Source organism: Myripristis murdjan, chromosome 9 (genome assembly GCF_902150065.1).
Source record: "Myripristis murdjan chromosome 9, fMyrMur1.1, whole genome shotgun sequence".
Classification (NCBI taxonomy): Eukaryota; Metazoa; Chordata; class Actinopteri; order Holocentriformes; family Holocentridae; genus Myripristis; species Myripristis murdjan.
Window position 1 is genome coordinate 37,568,158 of NC_043988.1, and position 26,050 is coordinate 37,594,207.

A 26,050-nucleotide genomic window follows, 5' to 3' on the forward strand; every position below is an offset into this window, starting at 1 on the left:
ATCAGATCTGACTGAGCAGAGCGATCTCCCTCCAGGTCCCGAGTTTTGAGCTGTTGTCAGAGAAGCTGATCATGTATCAGACTCAGCACAACGAGACAGTCAGAGGATCCAGCCTGGACCTGGTCTTCTTCATGGACGCCATGACTCACCTCGTCAAGGTCAGACCAGCAGTTACATGCAATCACATGTATTCCATATGTGCCTTTGTGTTATTGATAATTTTCCCTCCCAGTAGATCTCACGCATTATTCGAACTGACAACGGAAACGCTTTGCTGGTGGGGGTGGGAGGATCAGGAAAACAGAGCCTCACTCGCCTGACCTCATATATAGCAGGATACAGCATCTTTCAGATCACACTGACCAGGTACAACCCACAGCCAAATAAATAGATAAATAATGTGTGAAGATGCCCTTACGTTGTCATTGTCACTTGGACTTAATTATTTATATTTACCCACTTGCACATTATCATAAACTTATTATTGTTGTATCTTAAACTTTTTTTGTTCTTTGAAACATAAATTTACTTACTTGCTTAAAGGTCAGCCCATTCATGACTGCTTGCATAATTTTCTTGAGATTCTTCAGATCTTGGGCCACAGGTGTTCACAGTGTACAGGAAGACTCAGTGTTTAGAATGTTTTCTGAAACTTTATATGGTTTTACTGCACACTGACACCATGAGGGATGAACTGACAGCTCGTCTGTGTGATCTTTACATCAGGACGTACAACATAAGTAACCTCATGGATGACCTGAAGCTGCTGTACAAAACAGCCGGAGCCGATGGTAAAGGCATCACGTTCATCTTCACGGACAACGAAATCAAAGATGAAGCCTTCCTTGAGTACCTCAACAATGTGCTTTCCTCTGGAGAGGTGAGCATCTCACCTGAAGGATGACTGATATGTTCATCAGTTTTGAATTAGAAGTCTAGTCCATCTACATTGTCGCCAAGGCCCTCTGAATGAAATAAAGAGGAAAAAGCCTTAAAGCTTCAAATCCAAAAACCCTGTATTGCAAAGGTTTTAGTCTCGTGTACCCTGGACATTGTGGAAAGAACAAGAGTAGTGAGTCTTATTTCTGTTAGCCTTATGGCCGCTGAGTAGATGTTGCTGACCTTAACAGTTTTATTCTCTTGGAAACAATACATTGTTGTGAAAGAGAAAAAATCATGGAATTACTGAGGAATCACAAATTTAGGCCAAATGTTGTTGGACAGGAAAATGCTACAAAGCAGAAAATTCATTGTATTCCAATGAAAAAAATACCTCAGAACATATCTCTCTTTCTTGATTCTGAGAAATTCACCCTTTGTTGTAATGTGTGAACTGTGCAGGTTTCCAACCTTTTTGCTAAAGATGAGATAGATGAGATCACCCAGAACCTGATCCCTGTGATGAAGAAAGAGTTTCCTCGTGTTCCACCAACTTTTGACAACCTGTACGAGTACTTCATATCCCGGGCCAGGAAGAACCTGCATGTGGTTCTGTGCTTCTCACCAGTACGATAAAAACTGACAGAAACTAAAACAGTACACAGATTTAATTACTGCCACTCAAACACAGATCCATGGTTCATGAAAACTGTTCAGTAATGATTTTCAGGTATTTAAATGTTTTATTTTATTTCATATCAATTTCTATGCACTTTGTAATGGGCCATCCCAGCGTGGATCCATATTTTGAACCGGTTTCAGTCGTATATGCTCTTCCTAACAGGTTGGTGAGAAGTTCCGTTCCAGATCCCTGAAGTTCCCGGGCCTAATCTCAGGCTGCACCATGGACTGGTTCACCCCTTGGCCCACTGAGGCTCTTGCAGCTGTGTCCAACTATTTCCTGTCAGAGTTTCCCATGGCCTGCTCTGCTGACGTGAAGGCTGCCGTGGTGAATGGCATGGCGACGTATCACGACAAAGTATCTGAGAGCTGCGAGAGCTACTTTGAAAGGTGCAGCATACAAAGCACATCCAATGTGTCCCCGCATCCATGAAAACTGTGGAACCTAAAGTTGTGTGACATTTTGCCTTTAGGTTTCGAAGGAGAACTCACGTGACGCCTAAATCCTACCTCTCTTTTATAAACGGGTACAAAACCATGTACTCCGAAAAGTACGAGCACATCAACACGCTAGCAGAGCGCATGAATATTGGTAAGGGAGATCAGAATGATGGCTACAAGAATGACTATTGCTGTTAAAAAAAAAAAAAAAAGATTTGGTCAGCTGTGTGAAGTTTAAAAATTTCAAACTGAACTGCAGGGCTGTCCAAACTGATGGAGGCAAGTGAGTCAGTGAGTCAGCTGTCCAAAGACCTGGTGGTGAAGGAGAAGGAGCTGGCTGTGGCCTCTGTCAAAGCTGACAAGGTAAATAAATGTTATTATCTCATTTCCCAAACTTACTACTCAGGCTCACCGCGCACTATTGCATGCAGCATCTTTTCCCTGTGAGATGACAGTGTTCACCTCTGAGTGACTGCACCGCTGCTACTAAGGCACTGGAATCCTTTATTTTTCTGCCCTTTAATAGCATGTAGCTTCAAGTGAAGTGGCAAGTCCAACAGCTGCCTGCTTCATGTTCATATCACTGAGTTTTGATGCTTGCAGCTAGTGTTGTCATGATACCAAAATGTTGACTTCGATACCAATACCAAGTTTAGTATCACGATACTCGATACTGAAACGATACTCAAAACTAGAACGATACCAATTCGACACTCGGTACCAAATGACACTAAAATGACTAATCAGAGAAGATACTGAATGTCCACAAGGGTTAATCACATTTTTCAAAGTCACGGTTTATTAACAACTTGCTTAGTTAAGAGCCTTTCAGCTGAAGCTTGTTCAACTACACGCTAATGTTAGAACATCATCTTTATGTCCATGTTTGGGTACTTTTGGGCGACTTAAAGGCAGAGGAAATGGAGGGCTGAACTGTGGTTGGTTGGCTGGTGATGTATTAAAACATCACCAGGAACCAAAGGGATGTGTGAACAATAACCGTATATAAAAAAAAAAAAAAAAAAACATAATTAACAAGCAATGAAATCTTTACAGATTAGTTTTCTCTGGTCATAATATTGAATGAGTCATTCATACTAAATCTCCAATTCACTCCATAATTATCAATATCTTAGGGCGAAATAAAAATTTGGATAAGACATGAGTGGTGGGCCAATGCAGGTAATGTCAAGATTTGCATGAATTACACCTGAATTACGCTGAAACTGCTGTGACATTGTTATTAAAAGAATCACTTTGATTTCACTTTCATTTCATTATCTTCAGAACATTATTAGATATATAGCCTACTGTAGGAGCTTTCAGTTACTAAACTTATACATTCGCTTCTGTGTTTACCATTATTTTGAAGCCATGGGGCACGGTAATAATAATACTGGTAATATTAACATGGCACCATCTCTGAATATTGTTTTTTTCATCTCCTGCATGTGCCTTAATTTACTCGCTGTTTTGAAACTGCTGCTGATTAACTTAAGCAGCTAGAGCTGTTTGTGGCAGGCCATCACCTTATTTTCAGTTTTAAAATACAATTTCAATGCGTTGCATTGTGTCGGACACAAGAATACCAAACGTCAGAGAAATGTAATACCGTACCTTTTTTTAAAAAAAGTTTCGGTATACCGTGCAACACCACTTGCAACTGTTTTCCATGCCATGTCACAGAAAAAGAGTTGACAGAAATGCACAGAAGAATGCTTATAAATAACCAAAAAACGTATACAATAAAATAAAAAACACAAATAAAACTACAGTAAGTATGCAAGCATCTGCAATAATACAACGCAGCATTAGGGCTATTGTAGTGAAAAATTACTGTGAGAGAGCTAGGGGAGGGGGATAATATAAAACTGAATTTTTTAGATTAAAGTTGTAGATTTATCAGAAAAAGCTCCAATATTTTCTGAGATTAAAGTAGTAAATTTACTAAAACAACTAACGAATGTGTGGGGAAAAAAATGAAAAATCTGAGATAATAAAGTCACAAATCATTGTGACTTTTTTCTTACATTATCACATTTAGTAACAAGTGCTGATCTCTGAACTCTGAAGAGACGCTGCTGTGACTTGGGCTGATTCACAAGAAAACAATCTGGTGATTCTGGGCTAAAATCAGCAGGATCTCCTTGTTCCTGAATCCCATGTCAAAGTAGAATTTGATAAAGCTGCAGGCCTGACACGTGTGTATGTGAAAACAAAAGCTGGAGTCAGATATTATCATTTACTCTTGTGGAAGCGGCTTCATCTGCCTGTAAATTCACGGTGTGAGGTGTGACGTTGCATCCTGTTGTAATCTCTCAGGTGGTGGCCGAGGTGACGGTCAGCGCCGAGGCTGCTACCATCGTGAAGAATGAGGTCCAGGTTGTGAAAGACAAAGCCCAGAAAATCGTGGAGGAGATTGAGAAGGAGAAAGCCATCGCTGAGGTCAAACTGGAGGCCGCCAAGCCGGCTTTAGAGGAGGCTGAGGCTGCACTGAACGTGAGTCCTGCATCACCTGTTAATAATCACACCTGGGTGTTTACAGTAGGATGCTGTATTCAGTGTTGATTTTGCCACAGACCATCAAGCCTGCTGACATTGCTACTGTGAGGAAACTGGCCAAGCCTCCACACCTGATCATGAGGATCATGGACTGCTGCCTGCTGCTGTTCCAGAAGAGGGTGGACCTCGTCACCGTGGATCCAGAACGGAGATGCGTCAAGCCGTCATGGGGAGAAGCCATGAAGGTAATAAACGACCTCGCCTTTACCAAAGATACTGCAGCAACACACAAGCTCTTCATCAAATCAGCGCCTCGGGATCTCCCAGTCAGAGCTGGTTGATGTTGCTAGGGAAAGGAAAGTTTGGGGTCCCCTGCTGAAACTGCTTCCTCCGCGACCCGACTTCGGATAAGTGGTTGAGGATGAGGATGATGGGGTTTTCAATTATAACTGATTAATTGATGAATTCATTGATTAATATTTTGATGTTATGCCTTTATTTTGAAATTCCCATGCTATGTCTGTGTGATCATTTCCGTTGGAGCATGCGTCTTTTCTTAAAACTGTGAGCTCCAGTAGCGATAACATCCACAACAAATCTAAATATCCTATCATGATCCACAGCAGAGAAAAGTGCATGTTTAGCAGTCAGCCTGGTGCAGTAAATAACAAGAAGTAAGCCCACATCCGGTCATGTCCCAGTTTTCAGGTGTTTAGCTCTGATAATAAATTCTTCATCACTGTGAAGTTTTGGTTTCCTTCCTGTGTTCCTGTTCAGCTCATGAGTGCCAGTGGGTTCCTGAACTCCCTCCAGCAGTTTCCTAAGGACAGCATCAACGAGGAAACAGTGGAACTGCTGCATCCCTACTTTGACATGGAGGATTACACACTGGAAAACGCAAAGAAAGTGTGTGGAAACGTCGCTGGTCTGCTGTCCTGGACCAGGGCCATGGCCATGTTCTTCGGCATCAACAAAGAAGTGCTGCCTCTCAAGGTGAAGTTCACGTTCCTCTGGACAGTTAGAGCTTCTCCTACAGTGACTCAGAGTTACACTGCGATATTACATTGTGCACTGCATAATGTAATAATGCAGTTAATGTAATACCTTTCCTGCAAAACTAATGAAAGATACCCTCCAGTAATGTAATACATTTTTTTCTGTTAATGTAATAATTATGAAATTAATGTGAGTTACACAGGGAGTTACCTAGTTGCATACACATCTGTGAATTGATGAAAGTTATCTGTTGCATTTTGACTGTTAATTAGTTATCAGTTTAGTTATTACATTATTAAAACTGGAAATCTCAACCTTCAGGTTAATTTAATTCATCCCAGTTATGTTCTAATTATGACATAAGTAGTCTGTAAAAAACTAAACTGAACCAATTAACTCCCGTTGGTGGGAAGTTACTACATCCACAGTTTTAACAGGCTGATATACAAAATTTTGTATTGTGATATTGTTCCATCAAAATGTTGCAATTTTCAGTATTATCATGATATCTCAATCAAATAAACTGTTGTCCACAAAAAACAGGCAGAATTGTAGAAAAAACTCCCATCAGATATTAGCCTGGTGTGTGAAGTATGACGTGCTGCTGCCTCTGCAGGTACATTTACCTGTAGAGGAGTTCAGACCATCACTGATCTGACCCAAACTGAGGCGCACCATTAAAGACCCCATTAAAAAGGACTCTTACTTTCTTGGTTTGATGTATTTCCTTTCAAGTTTGGGAAGGATCAGGCACAAGTGCAAAACAACAGGAACACTTTTATTTTGAATGACAGGTTTTAACACACACACACACACACACACACACACACACATATATATATATATATATATATATATATATATATATATATACATATATATATTTATATGGCCACAAGCCAACATATGTATACGTATATACATATAAATGTGTTGGATTGTAAGAGATGAGACATGAGCATATAAAAAAAACATCAGTCTGTCTGGGTCACACTGTGTGTGTGTGTGTGTGTGTGTGTTTGGTGAACTGTGTGTTGTGCTTTGTCAGGCAAACCTGGCTGTTCAGGAGCGCAAGCTAACCGGAGCTAACGCCGAGCTAGCCAAAGCTCAGGCCCAGCTGGATGAGAAGCAGGCTGAGTTCGACAAAGTCAAGGCCAAATGTGACGCTGCCATGAAAGAGAAACAGGTACGCTTCACCCTCACAAAAGACAAAGATTGGATTATTTTATCTTGCAGTGACTTGAGGATAAAAATTGCGATGGCTCTGTGGATCACACAAACTGAAATGTTTTTCAGGACTTGGTGGATGACGCTGAAATGTGTAGGAATAAAATGCAGGCGGCATCGGCTCTTATCGAAGGACTCAGCGGAGAGAAAGTTCGCTGGATAGAACAGAGCAAAGAATTTAAGTCACAGATCAACAGGCAGGTCACAGAAGACACACTGTAAATATGATGATGACTCAGTTTTAGGGGCAAGCCGGGGTTATTCCAGAAAGAAGGCTTGGATAGAAATCTACACATGGTAAATTTACAGAAATTTGAGATTTATGGGTCCAAGACACGAAATCAAAGTAAGTCTACATCAGTTGCAATGGCAACTTATATTCTGAAGCTACCCTGTTATCTAGCAGACATGCACGCAGCTTTAACTGAGCTCAGCTCTTTCTGTTGGCTGCAGAGGCAAATTCAGCTGTAGGCCTTTAAGCTTAATTAAAGAAAAGTGTGTAATTGATTATCCAGATTAACCAGTCTTACCAGTTTGAATTATATTGTTGTACTACATTTTATTTGTTGTCAAGTGTGTTTAATGCAGCCTGGATTTGACCTAACATAAAGTCTAAACAACAACAGCAACAAAAATAATAGCTTCCTGTTCCTGATATTCATATGGGTTAGACTTTTTTGTCAAGTGTGCTGGAACCAGGCAAATTGAACGGGTAGAACCGATGTGGGCCTTTGGTTCATTTCTGGGTGTTCCCCATTGCCATGGCAACTGTAACCATCAAGTTTGTTTACATTGCGAGTGAGAGAGCCAACTACACCACGCCTTTCACTGTCACCTGTAATATCCCTGTAGCTACTCAGCTGCTGTGTGTGTGTGTGTGTGTGTGTGTGTGTGTGTGTGTGTGTGTGTGTGTGTGTGTGTGTGTGTGTGTGTGTGTGTGTGAGCGTGTGAACGTGTGTGCGTGCGTGCGTGCGTGCGTGCGTGCATGTGTGTGTGTGCTGCTCCCAGTGGAAACTGTGGCAGTGCATGCGTTGTTCTTGCCTATAAAGTAAAGCAGGGAGGTTAATAATGATGGGGGGAGTGTGTGCAGCGTCTCTCCCTCAGCTTCTCCTCAGCTTCTCCTCAGGTTCTCCTCAGGTTCTCCTCAGCTTCTCCTCAGCTTCTCCTCAGCTTCTCCTCAGGTTCTCCTCAGCTTCTCCTCAGGTTCTCCTCAGCTTCTCCTCAGGTTCTCCTCAGGTTCTCCTCGGCCTGTGCAGTTTCACACTGGAACAGCAAATGTGAAGCAGCAGCAGCTGATCTGACCTCTAATAACTAAATGTTGAGTCTGATATGTTTAGAGGCTTTGCCACAACATTTTTTAACAACAACGCAGCTAATTAGGATAAAATTAGCTCACATCTATTTAGCTAATATTACATTAGCCTGAGAGGCTGTGAAGTAGCTGGTCATTTTGAAATAACTTTATGATCTGCTGCTAACATCACAATGGAAGTTTCAATAAAGTTATTTAAACAGACTCTTCTGCTGACGGTGTGACATTACTGAACGTTACAGCTGTTACCATGGCAATGTGAACCACCAGAAACTACTGTGATTTGTTGTGAACCAAAGGCCCACAGTTGGTCCATGCTGGTTCTACCTGTTCTTCTTCTGTGGCTGGAACTCCTTTGTGGCTCATTCTTTGCTTAGGTGACCTTTCCCTCGGTCAGTGCATGAAGGCACACTTGGGATAGTTGTTCATCCTTAAGGTCTAAATGAGACGGTGACCTTGTTCTCTTCTCCCTGTAGACTTGTGGGGGATGTTCTCCAGCTCACTGGCTTCCTGTCCTACTGTGGGCCCTTCAACCAGAGTTTCCGCCAGATGCTGCTGCAAGACATCTGGAAGGCAGAGCTCCAGAGCCGCAAAATCCCTTTCACAGAAAACCTCAACCTCATTTCAGAATTAGTGGACCCTCCCACTGTAGGAACAGCCAAAATTAATACTTAATTGTTTGTTGCAAAACCTTTTTGCCTCCCATCCTCAAGTGGTCCTTTAACGCTGCTCTGTCTCTGGTTCAGATCAGCGAGTGGAACCTGCAGGGACTGCCGGGAGATGACCTGTCGGTACAGAACGGCATCATCGTCACTAAAGCGACAAGATTTCCTCTCCTCATCGACCCTCAGACTCAAGGAAAAGCTTGGATCAAGGAGAAAGAAAAAGACAACTCACTCCAGGTATATACCGCCCAGGTGGAGCACAGTGAATGGAGCCTTTTTTCAAGTGCTTTGGTAACAAATGCTCTGGAAAAAATTGTGATCTGTGTATTTCAGGTGACATCCCTCAATCATAAGTTCTTCCGCACTCATCTGGAGGACGCTCTCACACTGGGATGCCCACTGCTTATTGAGGACATAAGCGAGGAGCTGGACCCCGCGCTGGACAATGTGCTGGAGAAGAACTTCATCAAATCTGGCTCCAGTTACAAGGTCAGATCCAGTTCAATGTAAATAAGTACAGAGTTGTGAAAAGAAGCCTGTTTACATCCCTGGCATCGTCTGCTTCAGGTGAAAGTGGGAGACAAAGAGGTCGGTGTGACAGAAGGCTTCCGGCTCTATATAACCACTAAGCTGCCTAATCCGGCGTACACCCCGGAGGTCAGCGCCAAGACCTCCACCATCGACTTCACTGTGACCATGAAAGGCCTGGAGAACCAGCTGCTGCGCCGCGTCATCCTCAAAGAGAAATATGTCAGAGTCCACTGTCCTGGCTCTTGTTTCAGAAACAGCTTCTTTTCACATTGATGCAAGTTGCACTGATTTGTAGCTTTTGTTGTTTCAATACTTGAAACAGGAACTGGAAGCAGAGAGGTTGAAGCTGATGGAGGATGTGACTGCTAACAAGAGGAAGATGAAGGAGCTGGAGGACAACTTGCTGTACAAGCTCAGCACCACCAAAGGTACAGCAGCCTGTCTGTAGCTCCGTCAGGATAACAAGCTTATTCATGGTAAGGTTTGATTCTAGCATGGCACAAACACACACACTTTAGTCAGGGTATGCATAATAAAACATAAGGAAGTTAACAAAAGTAGGGCTGGGCAAAACGATTATTTTTTAAAAGATTAATCTAGCGATTATTTTTTTGATTAATCGATTAATCTAACGATAATTTTTTCTATTACCTAAACGATAATTTTTTCCAATTATCGATTATTTTCCCATTACTTGATTAATATAGCAATTTACACATGCTATATTATGTATATCAATGAAAAAACATTCATTTCTTAACATTTCAATATTATTTGACTTTTTTTTACACAACCCTTGCTCTTAAAATCTCCAAATTCCAAAATAAAATTCAAGTAAGAGCCCTGTGATGGACTGGCGACCTGTCCAGGGTGTCTCACTGCCTTCGCCCCATGTGCGCTGGGATAGACTCCAGCAACCCCCCGCAACCCCCTCTTGTGAGGATAAGCGGTTTAGAAGATGAATGAATGAAATTCAAGTAAGAATAATTAGGTAGTGCAAAATAATGCATTCTGATACCAGATGTAGCATTAAATAAAATAAAATGAAATAAAGTCACCCAGAACACAAAAATATAAATATTTTAATTCTCAGAGCAATTGAAAGAAGAAAACAAGTGTTTTTTTTTTTTGGTTTTCAGTAGCCACTGTAAACTTTAGACACCAAAGTTGAGAACACATCTCATGCCCCGTAACATTTCAATATTTAGCCTATTACACACTTCAGTACTTGCAGAATATTAAGTAAAACTTTAAGTTGAGTTGTGCGAACTAACACAACCGTTTAGGCTGGGGCGTTTTAGGCTGCGGAGGCGCTCTCATTTTTTAATTACATACATGTTGGCATGACGGGAAAAAAGTTACAGTTGGGCGCCAAATTACACGTGATCTGACAACTGCATGCATACAGGCTGTGCAGCACAAAAAAACAATGACAGTATCGTATTGTGTAGTGTCAGTTTATTAAGTTCTGGCGCAGGCGAGTGTTTTTTTTCCCACGCTGCACGACCCGATCTGGAATGTCTCCTTACCGGGCCGCAGACCGGTGGTTGGGGACCAGTGCTTTAGATGAACGAGTAAGCGATTTCTTTGATTGAAGCTCTGAGGAGTCACGGGAGTCACTCGAGCTGCTGCTGCTACACGCTGCCGCCATTTTTTGTTTTGGTCTGATGCGCCGACCAAAATGTTTAAAAGATAAAAGCAGGTACAGCAGGGGAGTGGCCAGGTCAACAAAAACCAGAGGAGCCGCCGCGACGGCAGGCAGAACACGACTTCAGAAGACCTGACAGTATGGAGTGTGTGTGATGAGTGTTTCACTTCGTCCAATCAGCTGAAACCAGCCACAGCTTCCTTTTGCAGTATTTCTACCTATAGTACATTGATCTATTGCCAGAGTAAAAGCGTGTTTGTGTATCTGTGTGTGTGTGTGTGTGTGTGTGTGTGTGTGTGATTTCAGGCTCCTTGGTGGATGACGAGTCTATGATCGGCATCTTGAGCACCACAAAGCAGACAGCGGCTGAAGTCAATACGAAGCTCAGCGTCGCAGCGGTGACGGAGGTTAAGATCAACACGGCACAGGAGGAGTACCGTCCTGCCGCCGCCCGGGGCAGCATCCTCTACTTCCTCATCACGGAGATGAGCATGGTCAACGTCATGTACCAGACCTCCCTGACGCAGTTCCTCAAAATCTTTGATCTGTCCATGGACAAGTACGACCTCACCAAACTCCGTTGAAACTGTCACATCTGCAGAGTGTGTTACTGACAGGATGACACCTCTAAGTTGCTTTTGTGTTGCAGGTCTGAGAAATCTCCTTTGACTGATCAGCGGATTGCCAATATCATTGATTATCTGACTTACGAGGTGTTCAGGTACACAGTCCGAGGCCTGTATGAAGAGCACAAGTTCATCTTCACGTTCTTGTTGGCCCTCAAGATTGATCTGCAGAAGAAGAAAATAGAGCACAACGAGTTTCAGATTCTCATTAAAGGTGAGCTTATCGTCATGTAAGGAATATTTGACATTCGTATCATGTGGAGACTAAAAGCAGAATTCTTTTTGCGTACAGGAGGTGCAGCTCTCGATCTGAAAACATGCCCCTCAAAGCCATTCCGCTGGATCCTGGATATGACCTGGCTAAACCTGGTGGAGCTCAGCAAACTGCCACAGTTCATCAACATCATGGCCCAGGTGAGTTGGAGCTCCACCCACCGCACGTCCGAGTTTAACCTTAAAGACCACCTGTAAGATGTTGCTGTTGACTTATTTTTCAGGTGTCTCGAAATGGGAAAAGCTGGAAAGCGTGGCTCGACATGGACGCTCCAGAGGAAGCTGCCATCCCAGACGGATACGACGACTCCCTTCACGTCTTTCACAAACTTCTGCTTATCAGGTCGGTCTCTGCTGCTTGTTAAGTGACTTTTGTCTCTGACAGAGACAGAGTGTCCTCACAGGGCTTTGTGTCGTAGGTCGTGGTGCCCTGACCGTACCTTGGCCCAGGGCAGGAAGTACGTTGGCGACTCCCTGGGCATGAGATTCGCAGAGCCGGTCATTTTGAACCTTGAGGGCACGTGGAAGGAGAGCGACCCTCGTACGCCGCTAATATGCTTCCTCTCTATGGGCTCAGATCCCACCAACCAGATCGATGCACTCGCAAAAAAACTACGGCTTGGTGAGTTCAGCTCACACCCTCGCAAACTTTGCGATCTTAATCCGGAAGAATTCTTATTAATATTGCAGCATGTCATAATCGCTCGTTCTGTTGCATTACAGAATGCAGAGCTATATCCATGGGACAGGGGCAGGAGGTGCATGCGAGGAAGCTCATACAGACTTCCATGACACAGGTGTGAAGTCTGTGTTGATGAAATAAGATTTTCCATGAATGAATTCTGAAATGAAAATGAAATGTGAGGCTGATATGTGTTTTGCCCACGTGTAGGGAGGCTGGGTCCTCCTGCAGAACTGCCACCTGGGTCTGGAGTTTATGGATGAACTGCTGGAGACGATCTCCACAGTAGAGACGGTGCACGACAGCTTCAGGGTGTGGATCACCACCGAGCCACACAACTGCTTCTCCATCACTCTGCTGCAGGTGACGCTTTTATTTTTCCCCAGTTTCTGTTGTTTTATCCAATAATTTGTCTGATGACCACAAATTGTTATCGGCTTAACAAGCAGCCTGTTTTCAGAGAGCTAACCATCTAGCCAAGAGTGTTTATTCATCTTACCTCAAACTACATGGATTGGAGAACTTCTCATGACATCAGATTCATCAGAGCTAAATTCACTGAAATTATTCCAGCCCAGTTGTGTATCCCAGCCTCAACAAATACACACACACACACACACGCACACACACACACACACACACACACACACACACACACACACACACACACACACACACACACTCACACACGCTCTCATCACCAACTGTAAGCAGGTGAGAGCTCAGCACTGATGATTCTGCTTTTTACCTCCAGTCCTCCATCAAGTTCACCAACGATCCGCCGCAGGGAGTGCGCGCCGGCTTGAAACGCACATTCGCAGGAATTTCCCAGAAGCAGCTGGATGTCTGCAACCTGCCCATGTGGAAGCCGCTGCTGTACGACGTGGCCTTCCTCCACACTGTCGTGCAGGTGAAGCACTGTTCAGCCCTGATTCATTTAACTATTCAGCTGCAGTCCTTCATACCCAACAGTAGTTCAGCAGTGCAATACTCCTGAGTATATAAGGTGTACGTATATAGGTAGACTATATGCTCAACTTATTTCTGTATTTAGAGTTGTAATATTTCTGTAGGTTAAATGCGTATATTTATACATAATGCACATACTTTCTTTGCAAATTTCTATTGCACATGTTTTTATATTTCTTATTTCCTTTTCTATTTCTTACAATTTGATTATTCTTTTGGTTAGGGGTTAGGGCTTAGATCAATAAAGTATTTCTGATTCTGATTCATTTCTCTGAAGGGGCCAGTAATCTTGTTTTTCTTTGTCTTTTATCTTCCACCTCTGTCATTAATTTATGCTCATTGCAGTGATGCAGTATTTGACTTTATGCTTTTTGTTTTCAAGGAACGGCGCAAATTTGGACCGTTAGGTTGGAACATCCCTTATGAGTTCAACTCAGCTGACTTCACCGCAAGTGTTGAGTTTGTTGAGAATCACCTGGACGACTGCGGCCCCAAGAAGGTGAAGAGAAACAAAGATGTGGCAGTCCTCTGATCTGAACTCACTGTCCTCCCTCCCTGATCCCTGGACGTGCTCTCTCTCTGTGTTTCCCTGCAGGGGGTGTCCTGGGTGACTGTGCGGTACATGCTTGGCGAGGTCCAGTACGGAGGAAGAGTTACTGATGACTATGACAAACGACTTCTCAACTGTTTTGCTCGAGTAAATTTCATATTTGTCAAACGAGGGTGGTAAATAATATTCAGTGTGGAACGTCTGAACAAAGAGCATCATTGGCTGGAGTCAGACTAACCGACTCACCGCGTCGTCAGTCGGCCTCTCGCTGCCTGCATTTTTGTCATCAGCAGCATCTGTCAGAACCTCTCGTCAACTCTCCCTCCCCATCATCCCCACATCCCTTTCCTCCTCTTCTTGCTTTTTGAAATAATCAGCCATACAACGCTTAATTTTTGACACTTTCATGCACTCACATAAATATGACCATGTCACATTTGAACTTGTACGCTCAAAATATTTGGGTCCTAGTCTGGAGCCCTGATAGGCACAAGGTAGTGCAGTTTCCTTTAGTGCAGGTTGACCTGAAGGGAGAACATCAGACGCCTCCAAGAGAGGAATACCTGGGCTGCCAAACGTCAATTCTGCCTTTCTGAAGACCTGGCGATCAGAGATGTCTAACGCTCTCTCGCTGTCTCGCTGCCCACCTTAACAGTGTCACCCAGTTTGTTTTTGTTCTTGGCTATAATCAACCATGACTCAGCTATAATGGCTTTGACTCGGGAACAGTTGTGTAGTGTAACCCCGCCCTTGAATGGTATTTGTTAAAACGTTTCTGTCCTGAAGCCAGAAGCAGGAAGCAGCGGAGTGAAGCCTGTAGATGAAGCTGCTGAAGGTGCACTGTGTTTGTGTCCCAGGTGTGGTTCAATGACAAGATATTTGAGCCGTCCTTCTGCTACTTCGTGGGCTACAACATCCCAGTGTGCAGCTCGGTGGAGCAGTACATGGAGCACATCCAGACGTTACCTGCTGTGGACTCACCACAGGTGTTTGGGCTGCATCCCAACGCTGACATCACGTAAGAACAACGACACATAACAAAACATCTCAACGCCGCTGCCGCACGTACAGCAGGTAATAACACGGTGCTGTGTGCTGATGCTGACCAGGTACCAGACCAATACGTCTGCTGACGTCCTGAACACCATCACAAACATCCAGCCCAAGGAGAGCGGAGGAGGATCAGGAGCCACTCGAGAGTCCATCGTCCACAGTCTGGCAGAGGACATGTTGGACAAACTGCCATCCGATTATGTTCCTCACGAGGTCCGTCTGTGTGATCAGCAGGGTTTTACTCAAATTCCTGGTGCCGGAGAACAACTCGACTCATCAGTGTTCATGTGTTAAAGGTCAGAGCCAGACTGGTAAAGATGGGAGCTCTGAACTCCATGAATATCTTCCTGCGTCAGGAGGTGGATCGAATGCAGAGGATCATCAGTGTGGTGCGCTCCAGTCTCACCGACCTCAAGCTGGCCATCGACGGCACCATCATCATGAGTGAGGTGAGAGGGTAGAGTCAGCCCTGTGCCGCACTGCTGCAGGCACAACATCACATTCGTAATTCATTTCAAAGATTTACAGGTCACACAGGATTGACAAATTAATTGTGGTTTGTCATATTACAAGTTATGTTTGTGTAATTTTATTATTTTTTTTTTTATTTAATGTTTATTTGACAGGGGAGATACATACAACATTGCCACAAAAAAGGGAAAATGTGATGTATAGAAGACATCTAGCTTCAGCTAATTTGCAGTCTTTGTCCCTGGTCAGGCTGAAAATATTGGAAAATTCCAATATTGAAACATTTATTTTAATTTAGATTGTAAAAAGCTGTGAAAAGAGCAGCTAAATTCCTTCCTTCCTTTTTATTCCTGAGAACATCCAGACTAAGAATCATCTCTCATAGCATGCATAATGACTAGCTGTGTTTTTAGCCGTGATAAAGCAGCTGAAGGTTTTTACTGTCAGAACCTGCGTGATGCTCTGGACAACATGTTTGATGCCCGGGTGCCAAACCAGTGGAGGAAGATCTCCTGGGAGTCGTCCACGCTGGGCTTTTGGTTCACGGAGCTTCTGGAGAGGAACAGACAGTTCCACAGCTGGGTGTTTGAGGGAAGACCCAAAACCTTTTGGATGACTGGCTTCTTCAACCCTCAGGGTGGGTAGAAGTTTTTTCACATTATGTACTGAATCCAGGTTCTCATTTTCCACTCGCTCTGAGCTTGAATAAACTGATGCCATTTCACATTAATACAGTCTACATGACGCTGTGCAGCATTGCACAGAGAACAATAACTAGAATGTGATGTCAGAGCTACAGCGTCTCCATGAAGTCAGGAAACTCACAAACTGCACAAACTACAAGATGGAGAGTGTGTTACATCAAGTTTTAAAAAGTGACTTCACTCACAGATGGAGTGAAATTTAAAGCTGAACTCACATCAGCATCCTGGAATAAGACCCGCCAGGTGTGGGAATATTCTCTGACACAGGCTGTCAACACTGGATGTTATAGATGTACTCACACTGTGTTATAAGAGATCTGTTATTACATTTTATTAAATACATCTCATAATTAATATTATTATCATAGTTACCAGTCATTACTTTCATTCAGTCAAATGCAGTTACTTTGTCAAAGATGAGATTACATTCAGTTACTTGCAGGTATTTGCTGTCACTTTCTCTGTTTTCACTTTCAGGTTTTTTAACTGCCATGAGGCAGGAAGTGACAAGGGCACACAAAGGCTGGGCTCTGGACACCGTCACCCTGCACAACGAAGTGTTGAAGAAGAACAAGGAAGAGATCACAGCGCCCCCTGCTGTGAGTCACACAGCATGCAAACTCTCAGGAAAACCACTATTCATCAAGTCTTCAATTTAAAATCACTCTTGTCACAGAAGCACACAGAGAAACCAGATGGTTGTACTGCTCAGCAGATGTTGTTTCTGAGGCAGGTGTGTGTTCCTGGTTGTGTCCACAGGAGGGCGTGTACGTGTACGGCCTGTACCTGGACGGGGCCGGCTGGGACAGGAAGAACAGCCGGCTCACTGAGTCTTCCCCCAAGGTGCTGTTCACACCTTTACCCATCATCCACATGTTTGCCATTAACTCCACGGCACCCAAGGACCGCAGGCTCTACATCTGCCCCATCTACAAGAAGCCTCGCCGCACCGACCAGAACTACATCACGGGCGTGGTGATGAACACCGCCGAGTCACCGGACCACTGGATCCTGCGAGGAGTCGCCCTACTCTGCGACATCAAGTGACCTGCAGCAGTCAAACCAATGATTTACTGTTTACTGTTAATATTCTGAAAGGAAACTGATTCTGAACTTTATATCTGTTAAATCTCTGTCACTGTCATCTGAAATTACCTCAGAGACACAATAAAGAAGTGAAATTCAGCCCCAAGACCCAAACTCCTTGAGTTAAAAACATGCCTTTCTGTTTTCCAGTTTCCAGGAAATGAGTGCACATTCACAAGCTGCTGTGTGTTCATGTGCATGTTTGTTCTTTGATCGTCTTATCATGACTTTAAGTGTTTGTTCTCATGGAACAATATACCATCTTTTTTCTCTCTTTCTTTCTACTTTTTTTTTTTTTTTTTTTTTTTTTGCTAAATTGTGTTTCATTGCACCAACACAGTCTGGGCTTAATATGTGGGTTTATTCTTCACTCATCACTGCATTTATTCTAAACATTCTGTTGTTACTCTTCACAGACAAAGAGGCCTCTAATATCCAGATAGATTTGGAATGCATCCTGCTTACCAGCTTCATTTTGTAGAAACCTGGTGGTGCAGTGAATACACAACCTGTTCATGGATGAAATCAGTAGAAACAACCTGATTTTATCTGTATTATGCAAACAGAATTTCTCAGTTCCCCAGAGGATGTTCCTCTACCACCAGAAAGATAAGAAAAACCTACATTCATCTTTATTTCCATCTTTTCAGTAACTATAACACTGTTGTGTTGTCTCTAAAGTGATGCACTGCAGGTGAGCAGGAACCTGCCAGTCAATGTTCTGTTCTTGCATCACTGATCCAGTTTGTTCTCTACAGTGGAGATCAAAATTAGAGAACAATTGCAATTTTCTAAATTTTAAAGTCACTGCCTGTATTTATTTGAAGTTATGCTAACATGAATATAAGGGCAGATTTTTTACAGAAATTAAATATATTCTCAAGCATAATATAAAAACCTTAAATGTGACATTTTCAGAACAGCTCTGATCAAAATTAGAGAACACTTTCAGATGCCTCTCAGTTATTGGTGTTAATCTGGCACCTGGTGACACTTAACTGTTGATCTGGCAGCTCTCCTGTTACTGTGCGAGATGGCAAGCCGCTCTAAGGCGACAGCAGGGTGTCCAGATCAAGGCCAAAGGGATGACCCTCTCAGCCGCTGCAAGAGAGGTTGGGCGTTCCAAGTCTGTGACTTCAAGAATATTGAAACTTTACAAGGACACATTCATTTAAGTCCCCGAAAGGCTGGTCGTCCACACACAGCAAGTGCACGAGAGGACAGGGTTATGCAAAGACTCTCAGTGGGGGATCAGTTCAACGCTGCAGCTGGAGGAACAGGGCAAGGATCTGCCTCGGCACACAGTGTCACGCCGTTTAAGACAGTTTGGACTGAAAGCCCACTGTGCACTGACCAAACCTCTCATCAGCAGAAAGAATAAAAAGGCTAGACTTTGCTGAGGAGCGTGCTGTGTGCACAGAGGAGACCTGGTCCAGAGTGCACTGCTGTCATGAGAGGAAGGAAGGAGGAGCAAGTGTCACAGTTTGGGGGATGTTCTCTGCAGCTCCATGGCCGGGTGAACGCTAATGTTTGTGAACCTCCTTCAGCAACATGTAATACCTTCACTGCAACTGTCTCCCAATCAGCCAGCAATTTCCATGCAAGACAGCGCCCCCTGGCACACAAACTGAAACAATGAAATGGAGATCAGATCTAAACCCGACAGAGGATCTCTGGAAAATCTTTGGCGACAAAGTGACGGCTAAGAAACTCACTGCAGTCACCGAACTGTGGAAGAGACTGCGAGGAGACTGGACCAAGATCAACCAGAGCGGTGTGAGAAACCAGTGACGTCCTGTGGGCGCAGACGTGCTCAAGTCAGTCAAAGCAAGGGCCTCTACACTTCATCAATCAATCAATCAATCAGTCTTTATTTATATAGCGTCAAATCACAACAGAAGTTATCTCATGACGCCTTACAGGTAGAGCAGGTAAAGACCGCGCTCTACACATTACAGTAGAAAAGAAAACAAAGAAACCCAACAGATTCCCTCCTGAGCTCCTGGCGACAGTGGCAAGGTAAAACTCCCCTTTAACGGGAAGAACCCTCAGGTAGAACCTCATGTTCATTTTTGAATCCTACAGCCCTGAGAAAACATTCTTTAAATCTTCTTTTCTGACACAGTGGTTACTGTTCTGCTGTTGTTGTTGTTTTGTTTGTTTGTTTTTTCACACAAAAAAAGGTTTTTGTTGAAGAGCCTTGGTTATTTAAATAAACATGCTAGTACAGCAGTGGTATCGCCACAGCTGATATTCTGTCAAAGTCTGGACAATGAAGAAAAACATTATTTCAGAATAAATCAAGTATTAATGATTTGATCTCTAATTTTGATCTCCACTGTGTGTTTGAACACTGGAAACAGGTCGTCCTCCTCCCGTTTCCCGCGCCATGACCTCTGACCGCCGCTGACTAAACACAGCGCCACAGAAACACCTGCTGGTTGAGACTGGCCTGCATGGCTCCCCCTAGTGGCTAAAATGAAAGCAGTGACCGTTCAAGTCATTGAGAGTCAAAGTTTTATATCATTTATGACTGAATGACATAAATGAGTGTCAGGAGGCCTCTTGTGGCCCGCGGACCACCAGTTGCCCATGTCGTCCCATGTCTGAACAACCTGTCTCCAAACAGAAACACATCATCATCATCATCATCATTATGATTATTATGATTATTGTTCAACACCTAGTCAGAACCTTCCACAGTGAAGCCAGTAGGGGGCGTCGCTCCCTCTGTGGGTAAGTCTGATTGTTCTGGCTGTCCACATGATAAGAAACTGTTGATATGATGCAGGATGCAGCAGCTGTGCGGCCGCTTGTCTTCTACACAGGAGACGAGCCTGAATATACTTTCCTTTGTGAAGCTGGATATTTCATAGTTGCTGATCAGCTTGAATGTTTTTATCAAAATGCCAAACCCGGGCTGCCCTGCCTGAGCGGGCGTCACACGGGGTTTTACCTGCAGGACAGGTGTGAGAGCGTCATCACCCCATCACTTTTAAACTGATTAAAACACACTGATCTCTGTAAGCCTGGTGTTCCACTGTTTAGGTGCTGCAGCTGAAAGGTCATAGGTCACATGTTTGGAGCAGAGTTTTGTACATCAGCCTCGCCTCGCCGCTGATCCCCACGTCCTGCTTCACCCTGAGCTTTTGGAATAAATTGTTTTCGGGGTCGGGAGTTGAAATCTAAAGTAAAAACACACTGCTCATACACACACACACACACACACACACACAAACATCAAAGCACAGTGAGTTGTATTTTTCGATAATATTGCAATTCTGGTGAGAGCTTTTTTTTTTTTTTTTTTGTCCAGTGCTGTAAGAGTTTGCAGTTCAGTGTCTGTATTGTTGTTGTACAAGGCCTGTGACCAGGAGGTGGCACTATAACACAGATGTGATAATATCACAGTGATTTAAAATGCAGTGAAGGACAAAAATCAAGCAAAAAGTCAAATTACTGACTTTAAAAAAAAAACTCATATTTGTCCAACAGGAAGTTTTGTGTTTGTCGTTTTCCCGTAACCAGTTCATTGTCAGTTCTGACTGATATTAAAAACAACTGGATGTTGAAAATTTTCCTTCAGCTCAGTTCTAATGAAGCAGAAATCTGCTCCTCGGTCATTTATTTTTTTGGAGCATCAAATCACAGAGCTTGTCCAGTCACATCTTTCACCTGGAAAACCATTTTAATTTTTTATTTTATTTTATTTTTTCCCTCTGTGAAACACTTTGTAACTGTCCCAGCCCACAGAACAGTCCGACCAAAACCTGTTAGACAGACACAGCCTGCAGGTCAGTGTTGTGTCCAGCGGGGGCAGCACTGAGCTAAACAGCCTGCAGGTCAGTGTTGTGTCCAGCGGGGGCAGCACTGAGCTAAACAGAGCAGAATCTGTGTGGGTCAGTGGGGCTCTAAACTGATCAGTCCATTTGATCCAGATATTGATCAGTAACTGGACTGTTCCTGTCTATATTTCTGCTGCAGACAGGATTATAAACTGAGATTATAATCCATGGCTGTAAAATGCTGTGAGTGTGAGCAGATTAGCACTGGCATTGAGGCTCTGTGCTGCTGACTGGCTGCAGAACCACAGGAGAACCAATCATCTGCTTCCTAAATGTTCCACATTTCCTTCCTCTGAGCTCAGAGAAATGTGGAGCTTCTGAAGCAGCGGCTGCTCGTTGCACACAGGCGTTTGCGTCGCCACAAACAAACCCTCAGATAAAAATAAATGCTTTGAGACACATCAGAAGAAGTAGATTTATTGTAAGATCACATTAAAATACAATCCAGGAGACAAATTTATGGAAATAATTTCAGTGAGTTTCAAAACATGGACGCGGTTCTCCTCTGTAACCTGTGTGACCTGTGACCTTTCCCGATCATCAGGAGCTACAGAGATGCTACCTGAGCTAGCTCGCCAAATAAACCTTGACACTCTGCAGCAGCTGAAATTATCGCTGCTCAATGTTCATTTTTCATTTGAAAGAGTTTTTAGAATCAGTGGAATTTTCTCAGCGGAGTAGCTGCCTCGTGGCGAAGCTAACAGTGGAAACTTGCTCCACCTGGGCAGAAAAACAAACCTGAAGCACCTGGAGTTTCCACAGGGGGATTGTGGGAGAATTTTCCTTCAAACTGACAGCCAATCAGAGCTGCTGTTGCCCCAGCAACGTCTTGTTCAAGGATTTCTCCAAACTCCTGCTGGGTGAGGTGAAGCTATGAAGACAGCATCTAGCTAGCATTCAGTGTGTCTGTGTGTGTGTGTGTGTGTGTGTGTGTGTGTGTGTGTTTGTCCTCATTTCTTCTACATCGTCTTCACCATCACGTTATCGTATGGTGAACCCTCCTCTTCCTCCTCCTCTTCCTCCTCTTCCTCCCTCTCCTCCTCCTTTTCTTCTTTGTTGGTGATTTTCTGAGGAGGAAATGCCCTCTGAGGTTTCTTGGGCACAGCGTAGTCGTCCACCCGGGGGTTGTATGGGTACTCGTGACCTTTAGGGTCCGCTACAGTTCCCATAATCCTCCAGGCGTTACCTTTCATCTCTGTGGGGTCGTCGTAAACCGAGGGGAGAACCGATGGCTTCTGTCCAGCGGGGGCGGCGCAGCCCTCGGGCTCGTCGTAGATGTGGTCCGCCTTCCTGTAGGTCTCCCTGGAGGCGCCGGCGGCTCGGCCTTGGAGGACGGCCCTGATCTGCGATTCGTCAATGCTGTCGTAGAGCGGGTCAGCGCCTGACTCCGCCCCCTCCAGCCCGAGCGCCTGATGGGACTTCAGGATGTCGGATATGACGCTCTTGGCGATGGTGTCGAACGGGAGCGAGTACTCAGGCTCCTGCGAGGGCAGGGGGGCGGCGCCGGGCAGGGTGATCTCGGAGTACGTCTGGTTGGCGTTGGCGCTCAGTTTGGGGCTGAGGCGGGGGTTGAGGGCGGGGCTGGCGCTCAGGTCTGGGTCGGAGCCGCTGTGGGGAAGAGGGCAGCTGGAGATCATCTTCACCTGGTTCTTACGTGGAGCAGGATGTCCTCGAGTGTCCAGGTTCAAACTCTTCACTCCTGTCAACGCCTTGTCAACCGGAGGCTCCAAACGAGACTGGAGAGGAAGAAGAAGAAGAGGAAGCGTCAGAGAGAGCAGAATTGTTCCTGCAGCTCTAGATGCTCTTTAGCTCGCGTCAAACCAGGTGTCATGCAAGACCAAGAGGCTGCAGGTTTTCATTCCAGCCAAAAACTCCAGAGATGAGTTCACTGATCACCTCACCTTCACGCAGAGAGGAGGAGCTAATCAGTGACATCACCTGGTGGAGTTTTTGGTTCCATGGCTCCATGGCTCTATAGTCTGTAAATACCTCACCCCTCCTGTCTACCTGTCCACCTGTCCACCTGTCCTGACATCAGGGTGAATGCTATGATTCTTTAAGTACTGTGTTTTACAGCATGGTGCGTTGTTGAATTACATTTTTTGTTTTTGCTTTTATTTAAACCCTGGACTGTGGAAAACAGCCGAGTCATTCTGCCAAAGATGATCATCATGGACTCGTCAGTCAAACTGACTTTGATCTTCTTCTTCTTCTTCTTCCTAATAATCTGAAGCTGATGTGTCGGTCATGTGACCACAACACTTGGCTTTTCATACCAACGTGTCTTTACCTTCTAAATCAGGGGTCATCATCTACATTTGTCCAAGGGCCAGAACTTGGGGGCTGGACTTTCAGATAACAACAACTGTTATTGTTTGATATTTTCACTTTTTACTCTGGAGTGTTTGTGGAGGGCTGTGGAAGAGCAGACTGACCCTGCGTTCCAATACCCATACTACCATACTATTTAGTAGGGAAAAAAAGAATTAGTATGTCCCAATACATACTAAACTACATACTTTGTAAGGGCAGCTGCAGTACATACTAAAAGTAAAAAGTATAAGTATGCGATTTGGAACGCAGGGTATGTCTCCTACTCTGCACCACCAGGCTGTGCCTCCTACCTGCAGGTGGCGCTGCTGCAGCGGAGGCGAGCAGCTCTCTTTCTCTCTGTCTTTGGGATGAAGCAGCTGGAGACTCGGGGCGTCCTTCACCATGCTGTACACGGCCTCCTCTGCCTGCACACACACAACAAAACCAGCTGAGGCCAGGCTTCCCACACATCCTGGAAATCCTGGAAAATTATGGACTAGGTTTCCAGTTCTGGAAAACACCTGGAGAATTCAAAAACGTATATTATGTTCTGGAAATAGTCATGAGGTACCGGAAAAGTATAAAGTTCAGTAGAGATTACAAATTCAGATGTTTTCCTGAGGTGCACATTTTGAGCCGCTGACGCCCCGTCCCGGCGCCTGGTCGAAACACAAACAAGAGAATCTGCTCAGCATCAGGTTGTTGGTTCACCCTGATGGAGCTGGACTGACCAGGGCCGGCCCGTGGCATAGGCAGTATAGGCAAATGCTAAGGGCGCCATCTGCTGGAGGGGCGCCGCTAGCGGCCAGAGGGACGCTGGCACCGGTTGTTCTACCGCATAGGCGGCGCCATTTTGAGCCAGGCCCACCCAATCAGAACAATATGTTTTCGGGATTAAAATGTTCATCCAGCCAGCCATGCCAGCCTTAGCAGAGCTCATGTGAAACTAGCTTCTCAGTCAATCAGCAGCTTTCTATCATACGTGAGTGCCCGCCCCCAGGCTGCGTCATCAGCATGTGACCCAATCAAATGAATGAGTTAGTTTGCGCGCAAACGGTCCCTCCCCGACTCAGGAAGAAAGAAATATGTACAGGTAAGTGAAAAAAGAGAGACGGAGTTTATTATGGCGAAACAGAGCAGTTTACTTGGCTTTTTCACCAAACAACGCCGTGTTGAGCAGGAGGAAACTCCTGCGGCCATTCCACCACTTGATTTAAATGTTACGAGTGCGAGTTCTAGTTTACCGGTGAGCTCAGCCGTCCGGCCCCGCTCCCAAAGCAACGCCAGTCCTCCTCCTCCTCCTTCATCCCCTCAGTCATGTCAGCAAGCCAAGCCACAGTAACAAAAATAACTGGGACCATTTCTGCTGCACTTAATAGCCTATGATAGATTTATTATTCTGAATAAGCTGTAACCAAAATAACTTGGACCTTTTTATGCCGTGTGTGCGTTTTATCCGTTGTTTATAAAACGGGTGCTTCCCATCCTTAAATGTGATTGGCTGAGCCGCGTTCCGTTGTAAAATCAGTGTAACCCGCTGGCAGACCGCAGCACAAAATATCCCTGTGCCACTGTAAACGGACATGGCGTTGCCTAGCAACCAACTACTCTGCACTCAGCTCACTCGTTAGGTCACATTTGTTTCAAGACTTTTGTAAACGAAATGTCAGACTTTGTAGTGAATTTTGATTTGCTGGGTGGCCTGAGCCTGGATGAGTGGTTGGAGGAGCTGCTTGGTGTCTGTTAAAAGACGCTGAATTCACCACCAGCATCAATGTTTTCGCCGGTGTGGTAAAGAAACTCCGCCGAGAAGGACGTGACAAATCTTCCCACCACCAAGCCATAACCGAGGCAGACTGCCAGAAGATGAAGCACTTTCAGGCACGAAGTTCAGACACACCTTGGGGGCTTGACTGTAAAGTCTGGTTTGACGTGAAGCTTCATATGGGACGCAGGGCGAACGAGGGCAACCGTAAAGCCCGACTCTTTCAGCATACGCCAAGACGAAAATGGCCCAAAATATGTCACGCTGAATGCACAAAAAATCACAAAGATGCTGCCGAAAAAACATAGAAAGCCTGAGGGGATTCATCTATGAGCAGCCGGGTAACCCCCTGTGTCCGGTGGCCTCCCTGGAGAAATAGCCTACCTCTCCCTGCTGCCTCCTGATCCACCTGCCTTTTATCTCCACCCAAAGCGGACACAGTGTGACAGATGTAGCCTACCGATGACCGATGTATGGTAAGTTAACAGTATACTTTTATTATTATTGTTATTGTTACAACCGACGTTAGGCATACGTCTGCGCAAAAACGCACCTGTTGCGAAACGCACGCCACCATCCCTGCAAAGAGGAGTCCAAACATAATTGAACACTATTTTAACAATTGCACCATTAATGGAAATATCCAATTCAACATTAACGAGCCCAAATAGCCTGATGTGACATGATGATGGCGCTAGATGAAAAAGTGATCTTAGCGGTGGAGGGGCGCAAGAGAGTAATTTCGCCTAGGGCGCCAACATAGGAAGGGCCGGCCCTGGGACTGACCCTCTGACCACAGGAGGCTCAACTGGTCAGGACTAACTGGACTGA

General features: G+C 44.6%; 2 protein-coding genes across 2 annotated transcripts in view; one reads left to right on the forward strand and one right to left on the reverse strand.

Annotated features, from left to right (window-relative positions):
- The window catches only part of LOC115365032 (dynein heavy chain 8, axonemal-like), a 47,501-nt gene extending 30,141 nt beyond the window's left edge, over window positions 1-17,360 (forward strand). Inside the window, exons 60-92 of the mRNA XM_030059744.1 lie at window positions 36-158; window positions 236-366; window positions 727-880; window positions 1,342-1,506; window positions 1,724-1,950; window positions 2,034-2,152; window positions 2,261-2,364; window positions 4,324-4,500; window positions 4,581-4,748; window positions 5,281-5,496; window positions 6,548-6,685; window positions 6,796-6,923; window positions 8,515-8,686; window positions 8,785-8,940; window positions 9,037-9,192; window positions 9,271-9,453; window positions 9,557-9,662; window positions 11,189-11,441; window positions 11,532-11,722; window positions 11,801-11,922; window positions 12,006-12,124; window positions 12,201-12,403; window positions 12,505-12,578; window positions 12,674-12,826; window positions 13,218-13,373; window positions 13,815-13,931; window positions 14,028-14,129; window positions 14,840-15,000; window positions 15,092-15,248; window positions 15,332-15,484; window positions 15,954-16,143; window positions 16,688-16,809; window positions 16,970-17,360. Coding sequence (XP_029915604.1) covers window positions 36-158; window positions 236-366; window positions 727-880; window positions 1,342-1,506; window positions 1,724-1,950; window positions 2,034-2,152; window positions 2,261-2,364; window positions 4,324-4,500; window positions 4,581-4,748; window positions 5,281-5,496; window positions 6,548-6,685; window positions 6,796-6,923; window positions 8,515-8,686; window positions 8,785-8,940; window positions 9,037-9,192; window positions 9,271-9,453; window positions 9,557-9,662; window positions 11,189-11,441; window positions 11,532-11,722; window positions 11,801-11,922; window positions 12,006-12,124; window positions 12,201-12,403; window positions 12,505-12,578; window positions 12,674-12,826; window positions 13,218-13,373; window positions 13,815-13,931; window positions 14,028-14,129; window positions 14,840-15,000; window positions 15,092-15,248; window positions 15,332-15,484; window positions 15,954-16,143; window positions 16,688-16,809; window positions 16,970-17,257 — 5,184 coding nt within the window. The 3' untranslated portion in view covers window positions 17,258-17,360. The remainder of the gene's footprint in view (window positions 1-35; window positions 159-235; window positions 367-726; window positions 881-1,341; window positions 1,507-1,723; window positions 1,951-2,033; window positions 2,153-2,260; window positions 2,365-4,323; window positions 4,501-4,580; window positions 4,749-5,280; window positions 5,497-6,547; window positions 6,686-6,795; window positions 6,924-8,514; window positions 8,687-8,784; window positions 8,941-9,036; window positions 9,193-9,270; window positions 9,454-9,556; window positions 9,663-11,188; window positions 11,442-11,531; window positions 11,723-11,800; window positions 11,923-12,005; window positions 12,125-12,200; window positions 12,404-12,504; window positions 12,579-12,673; window positions 12,827-13,217; window positions 13,374-13,814; window positions 13,932-14,027; window positions 14,130-14,839; window positions 15,001-15,091; window positions 15,249-15,331; window positions 15,485-15,953; window positions 16,144-16,687; window positions 16,810-16,969) is intronic.
- A 4,233-nt stretch (window positions 17,361-21,593) lies between these two features.
- dok2 (docking protein 2) overlaps window positions 21,594-26,050 on the reverse strand; it is an 18,512-nt gene continuing 14,055 nt past the window's right edge. Inside the window, exons 7-8 of the mRNA XM_030059507.1 lie at window positions 23,766-23,879; window positions 21,594-22,877 (exon numbers count right to left, since the gene is read on the reverse strand). Coding sequence (XP_029915367.1) covers window positions 22,101-22,877; window positions 23,766-23,879 — 891 coding nt within the window. The 3' untranslated portion in view covers window positions 21,594-22,100. The remainder of the gene's footprint in view (window positions 22,878-23,765; window positions 23,880-26,050) is intronic.